General features: G+C 45.7%; 1 protein-coding gene across 1 annotated transcript in view; it reads right to left on the bottom strand.

Annotated features, from left to right (window-relative positions):
• The window catches only part of aopep (aminopeptidase O (putative)), a gene marked incomplete at its 5' end in the record, with an annotated part of 62,824 nt that overhangs the window by 50,847 nt on the left and 4,477 nt on the right, over positions 1-7,500 (bottom strand). Inside the window, 2 exons of the mRNA XM_080531359.1 lie at positions 2,998-3,104; positions 4,425-4,635. Coding sequence (XP_080387485.1) covers positions 2,998-3,104; positions 4,425-4,635 — 318 coding nt within the window. The remainder of the gene's footprint in view (positions 1-2,997; positions 3,105-4,424; positions 4,636-7,500) is intronic.

Raw genomic sequence — 7,500 nt, 5'->3', positions numbered from 1 at the left:
TACCTGGTTTGCCCTTCTAGCACAGGCGGGTAATGGACTATTAACTGCATTAGATGGAACGAGCAGGAGGGAGGCAGGAAAGGAGGGAGGCAGGCAGGGAAACAGGAGGGGAGGATATGACACTCCAGTGTTTGGTCTGCACAGTAGAAATCAGCGTAATCATCAGTTTCTTGGAATTCTCTGGAAACCTTTTCTTGGTACACTTCTGTACACGTGTGTGTAGGAGGTTAGTATGTATGTGTGCGTGTGTGTGCGTGTGTGTGTGTGTTTTGGCCTCTGAGATTTATCTCCAGCATTTTTTCCTCGTGGCAGTAGTGCAGTGAGGTGGATGCTTTCCGAGAAATCTATTTCAGATCTTGTACTCTAAACGTCTCCTGTCAGCTCCAGACTTAACTATCACATCACATCAACTATAATCGTCAAATACGTGGGGAAAATGTATTATATCTGACACCTACGCTTTGTGATAACCAGTCATAACTTCATATTGGCAATGATGGGTTTTTAGATGGATAATGAACATTTATGTCTTTCACCACAGCTTCTATACATAGCTCTCTTCATTCTATCAGCTGTCTTCTGAAGCCTTTTCTTTTGTTGTGATATTCCTCTCTCACTACTGTACTACTGCACAGCTCTGTCTGGGTGTCCACGGGTGATTAAAAAAAGACCCCTTTAACGCAACGTATCTCCTCTCAGCAGGGTGTGTGTGTGTGTGTGTGTGTGCGTGTGTGCGTGTGCGTGTGCGTGTGTGTGTGCGTGTGTGTGTGCGTGTGCGCAAACACTCAATAAATAGCAACAGATGTATGCAAGGAGAGAAAGAGGGAACGATAATACAGTGGATCCATCACAGCCTCGTTAGACAAAAGATAGCCACCCTTTACACTGCTCTGAATGGGCGGGAAGCTGCTGCTTTTAGCCAGGGAATAGGCAAGGTGTGTGTATGTGTGTAGGTGTGTGCGTGCATGCGTGCATGTGTGTGATTACACACGATTCACAGCGGAAACCGGATAACGTCCCCCCCCAAAAAAGAAACACCCACCACTCAAATAAATCACCAGGAAGAATGGTCTCTCAGCCCTCCGTACCTAAATATAACTCATCTGAACTGGACAGATAAAACTGGGAGGCCCTGGTGGTTCTTCTTCTGAGTCTGTATAGTGAATGGGTGAACTTTGGTTGCCAGGGAGTTCTGGTTTTGATGTTCCACTTCATCAAGCTTACTTAACTTCTTCTGTGTGCTGACAACCAAACTAAGTGTTTGTTTATATTATATTTCACCACATCTAATGCTGTGGACCAGCCCAGACAGACTGAACTATCGGTACAGATCTGTGTGTGTGTGTGTGTGTGTGTGTGTGTGTGTGTGTGTGTGTGTGTGTGTCTGTGTGTGTGTGTGTGCGTGTGTGTGTGTGTGTCAGGGTCTTAGTATATCCCACATCAATAGGCTAGTCATTGGCCTGTTTTCAATTCTGGATTCTGGAACAGTCTGAGATCATCTGAACAGAGGGGCTGAGAGTGTCTGAACTCTCCCTGCTCCAGAGATTTACACTGGTAATTCCACTGGAATAACACAAACAAAGGCATGGCTCGTCAAGTCCAAAAACTGTAATTGCTGCTCTAAGGTTGTGATTTCTAAGAGGATTATTCCTTGCAAACTTGGACTCAGCACTGCAAATGAGCCAATGTTTGTTGCTTGTTTTTGTATCTTAACAATTAAATTGGTATCAAATAAAATAAAATGTTGGTAAGCTTTCTAAAGATTGTCTGAAAATGTGAAAACTATTAATACATTTCCACAAGCTTTTCACAAAAGATCTAAGCCCCCATAACGAATGTGTCCAAATTCACTTTGCCGTTTTGAAAACTTGTATTTTATAGAAGTGTTTTAACATTGTTTATCTCGTCTTTTCAGGTGCCAAGAAACTGTACACCAATTTACTAATCACCCTCACTCTCCCTCATAGGGACACACCCGCATGTCGGGTTGGAACTTTTAATCCCCATGGTGACTATGTGATCCCACCCAGGATAGAGCCAACTGGGTGTGGGACCCAGTGTGTGTGTGTGTGTGTGTGTGTGTGTGTGTGTGTGTGTGTGTGTGTGTGTGTGTGTGTGTGCGTGCGTGCGTGTGTGTGTGTGTGTGTACGTGTGTGTGTATGTGTGTGTGTGTGTGTGTGTGTGTGTGTGGGAGTGTGGGAGAGAGACTATTAACCCATAGATCAAACATACCACAGATCTGTCGGTACAGTACACCTGGGTGTATCGCCACACCTGCCCCACCTGAATCTCAGGAATGCACTGTTATTTTACTCTCGCTGTGCTCCCACGCGCCTTGACTAGGACAAGACTAATGGGATACTCTCCCTATGGTATAACCTACTGTCCACTACGGACCAGGTTATGACTGTAGATGTAACGGTAATATGCTAGCACACAGCCCCCCAGAGATAAGAAAACACAGCAGTGAAATAACAAGCAATGTTTTCACAGAATTCACGGTAATCTGTAATTGTAAGTCGCTTTGGCTAAAAGTGTCTGCTAAATGGTGAAAATGTCAATCTAAATGTATTAGTGTATGTTCAATAATCCCATGATCATGTCGTGCTGTGTGGATCGGGTGGTAGAGCATGGCACTAGCAAGGCTATAGCTGCGGGTTAGACTCCCACTGCGATCACAAATGGATGCACTTACACTACTCTACAGCATGTCGCATACATATATTATATCATCATTACTATCACATTGCAGAATCTCATTTCCATACAGTAGCAAATTGTACACTAGACGTAATGCTTTATCCGATGAGGATGCTCCCTGAGAAACGGTTATTGACCACGAGTTCTGATTAGATCCAGTGCCAACGGGTGTCAGAGTGCTGAGGGATGTACGTATATACACCAAACAGGCAGGCTATTTGGCCAATGGGAGGGTGAGCTTGACAGGCAGACAGACCTGTCCACCAATAAGATGATCAGACAGACATGAGGGCAGACCTGAGGATCTGAAGCTCCTCCTCCGAGTTCTGCAGCTCGTCAGAGAGCCGTCTCCACCTCAGCAGAGCCTTCAGTTGAGACTGCTCCTCTGTCTCTGGAAAGGATAGCTGAGAGAAGAAGGGGAGGGGGGAGAGAGAGAGAGAGAGAGAGAGAGAGAGAGAGAGAGAGTTAGAGAGAGAGAGATAGAGAGGGGTGGGGCAGCAAGGATAGACAGAGATGAGGGAGAGCAAAAGATACAGAATATAGAGAGAGATGATTTAGTGAAAAGATAACGTAGAACAACGGGAGGAACAGAGAGAGAAAAGAAGAAGGGAAAGGGAGAGAGGAGGAGAGGAGAAAGGGGGGAAGCAAGGACAGGATGGAGCCCAAAGGAGAGAGAGAGAGAGAAAGAGAGGACAGAGAGAGTGATTTAAGGACAAAAAGATAAATATAAAACAAAGAGTAATACAAGTAGTAAGTCTCCTGCTGCTTCTCCCCTAGTTACCCTCCCGTGTGTAGCCATAACACGTCAACATTTAACTCTTCCCCCCCGAAGCCAAACCAATGTCATAAAAGTGACATGATTAAAGAGTACACACAAAAGGAGCACATTTCTCGGTAATTCTAGATGGCGAGGGAGAGAGAGAGAGTGGGTGGATTAGGGAACTGTACAAACATGAACAACATGGAAGTTTATCATCCATTTATTTTGTCCTTCTTTCCACTGTCTTTATGGCCGGACCAAACCCCAGTATAACGAGTTCTGTTCCACTCTCCAAAGGTTTGAACATAATGTTCTATGACAATTATCATTCTGTTGTGTATTGTGTAACTACAAAACAGTTGTCTCGTGACTCTGGGGCCAAGATACTGCACCGAAAGAGATTGAAATGTCAATCCTATGTTGCCAACCACTATATCTACAGCATCGAATCCATAACAGAGGGGTGTGCGTTAATTCTAGATAACAAGGGAAAGAGAGGAAAGATTTTAGCTGAACGGACATAAAAATTACAGCCATGTCATCATTTCAATCTTCTTTGCTCTATTTAATTCTAAGTCATTAAACATTAGCCTAAATGTTAGCCAGTGTTAGCCTTTATGTTAGCCATTAGCCAGATGTTTCCATGAAGAGCCCCAAAAATCTGTCTTGCTAAGGCGACAAAAGTGGCTGTTGAATGGATGAAAACTCTAGAGGTGGGGAAGAGTTTGCTGTTGCTACTTCGTATTCGAACCATAGGTTAAAATTCTACACAGCATTCTATTAGACTTTTCTCAGGGGGCAATTACCATAATGATTATACCTATCCAGTTATCCAGCTATCTACAGGAGTGGCTAGGGGGCAGAGGCTATGGACTAAAGTGTAGGGACTAAAGGGTTATGGGGAGGATTTGGAATCCAGCCATTCTGTCTGTGTTTTCTGGTTTGTCCAGCTAGAGATGTGTACCTGCTGTGCACGTGCCCAGATCACGTCCTCCAGGAAGGTGGCGAAGCCCTCACTGATCCACTCCTCTGTCCAATCCCGCGCCCCGATGGCCAGGCCGAACCAAGAGTGGGCCAGCTCGTGGCACAGCCTAGACCCACACAGGGACAGGCCCCCAGCAACCCCCTCTCCTCCACCCAGCAGCACACTCTGAGAGAGGAAGACTATGTGAGGGCTGGGGGGTGGGGAGGAGTGGGGGAGGAGAAAGGGAGAGCGAAAGGGAAGGGGAGAAGATGAAAGAAGGGAGAGAGAGAGGGGATAAGGGGGGGGGGGGGGGATACTGATGAATGTACTGTATACTGTGGATGCACAAGCATAGACATAAACACAGATGAGCAGTCTTAAACCCCAACCCTGCAGAGAGATCAAAGTCAGTCAGGGATGTTCCAAACCTATCATTACAGAGGAGGACACAGCCTAAACGACGCCATGCCGACTGGGTAGTGGCTTGCGAGCATGTATTTGCGTGTGTGTGTGCGTGCGCAATCCATCCCCGTCACTGTCCCTCCCTTATAACACCCTTATAACACTGAGGGAACATGTCAGACTAGTACATCAACCTTGGCCAACCATACCTGACACCATAAATCCACTCTCCACAACACTCCACCATGTACTCAACATTCCCCGGGTTCAAATGACGTATACTTACTTTGACATTTAACTACAGAATAAACGAAACGAATCTACAAATCCATCAAACTAAATGAAATACAGTGAAGATCAAAAGTTGTTTTACACTTATTTGGAGGCATTTCTACAGTAGAAGCCCCTCCTTCCATCCTAGTTCCTATCAGGCTACAGTGGGCGTCTGTGGGTGAACTGAGGTAACGGAACTGTTTGTCTTCCCACAGAAACATTCTTGTGCGAGGGTCAGAACGGTATGTACATACAGTTTCTGTGTGTGTGTGTGTGTGTGTGTGTGTGTGTGTGTGTGTGTGTGTGTGTGTGTGCGTGTGTGTATGCATGCGTGCGCCTGTATGTTTGGGTGTGTGGGTTCACTGTTATCAGACCTTGACTATGCATTGAATCATGCAGTGATCTGAGGCGTAGATATGTTTGTGTTCTCTCAGAAGAATACCTTTACCTTAAATGACTCATAAGGTCATAAACTGCTCAGCGAACCAGACAACAGCCTTATCAAAACTCTCATCCAATAAGGGCCTTGTATCAAAACTCGGAGCCAATCAGAGTTGAGCAATGGCAGAGGAACAAGAAGCTACAGTATTCCTCTCCAGGATGTGAGCCCCTACATTCCAAAGTAATGGTTAGCAAATGTGAGACATAACTTCAGTAAATACTCCACACTCTTATTTAGATGACGTTTTTGCCCTTAAGTCGATCATTTGTGGTCGGTAAAATAGCCCACATTAAGACAGCTTTCCACTTGACAGTTTCTTTCTTCTCTCAGGACAAGTGGTAAACATTTGGTTCGATGAGCGTTTGGAAAGTTTCTCTTGTGAGAAAGTTGAAAGATGTCAAAAGAGCGAACAACCCCCTCAACATGCAGTAAACAGCAGCCATGGCTCCCATTCACACTCGGGTCACGTCCCATTACCCTATTCCTCGCATTCCTCTCTCCTCTCTTCCTCATATTGGAGGTATTGGAGGAGAATATCTAATGGGAGGAACTTTAGATCCCCTCCTCCAATGCGTTTTGAGGAGGAAGTGAGGACATCGGGACATGCACTGAAGTCCTGTTGCAATGAGTACTGCTGCACAAGAATACAGTCGAGGTCTAAGACCCAATCCCAATTCACCCCTGCGGCTCCGTTTTCAGAGTAGGGCTGAGCCGTAGGCCTATTCACGGCTCTGTTTGGAGATTTTTCACAACCAGACTACGTTTGGAGGCATGGCCCGACCTTCCAGGACGCCTTGCGAATCATCTACAGAAATCTAATTTCGCTCTGAGCAATGCGGAAGACACTCACAAATGTAATTGCCGTACGACAAAAATATTGGCCGGGGGCAGGGGGGGGACAGCGCTAGCACTAATGGTGCTAAATGGATATCGCTAGCACTAACGGTGGTCTAACAATAATGCGTGTGTACGTAGCGGCAGCCCTGACCTTAACACCTGCATAATTACTTCGAAAACAGTTTACCATGACTGTGTTCTCCACTCTGTCTGTAATTGTATCTAGCTGCCTGAAGCTAAAAGTTATTTCAACTGCAGCGGAGTTTAGCGGACAGGAAGATTAGTTAGCTCACGCATCATGTGACTTGGATGAGACTTAGACACCCCTCCCCCAAAATATTTTTGCAGATCTACATGATTCACATGGATGACCTATTTTTAGGTAAAAACTGCTAATTTAGCACAAAGGTGACACGTTTGCACCCCTGGTGAATGACCTATTCTGAACCACAATGCAACGCCAAGTTGAAAGCACACACAGGCTCTAACTGATTCAATCCCCAACAAGATAATCTATTCTGTCATGCACGTCTTTCGCACCCTTTTAATAATGACTCTATTCAGTAGAACACACCCTTTCGAAAACCTTCAGACTACAACAATTACACCAAGAGTCGGAGAGAGTTGTGGTAGGCTGGTAGCCATCTGTCACAGTGAAACGAGACTATTAGTACAATGCATTATGTTGCAAAAATGCTATGTTGAAAGACCCCGCTCCGAAACGCGTCAGCATTATTGAAGGGAATCAAGTTGCCGTCCTTAACACTAAACCCCCCTCCCCCCCAGCATTTTACCATGAGCATACCTGAGTGCACAGGTAAACAATGAGTGCTCCTCATCACAACCAAGTTCCTGGTTGAAGAGTTATACGGAGGGCAGACTATTGGTCTCACACTGTCTTACTTTACAGAACATAGTGCCCTACATACCCTGAGGGCCAGGGGCTGTGTGTGTGTGTGTGTGTACGTGTGCGTGTGTGTGTGTGCATGTGTGTGTGTGTGTGCGTGTTTGTGTGTGTGTGTGTGCGTGTGCGTGTGTGTGCGTGAGAGAGACAGGGCTATTCTTCAACAGAAGAATAGGAGAGGGGGCACAGAGGTCCAAGTGAAGGGGTTCTCTTTCCCT

The sequence above is a fragment of the Nansenia antarctica genome (assembly GCF_963989245.1).
Source record: "Nansenia antarctica genome assembly, chromosome: 5".
Taxonomy (NCBI): Eukaryota; Metazoa; Chordata; class Actinopteri; order Argentiniformes; family Microstomatidae; genus Nansenia; species Nansenia antarctica.
Note: the sequence above shows the minus strand (reverse complement) of the source record. Positions and strands in the feature narration are given on the sequence as shown.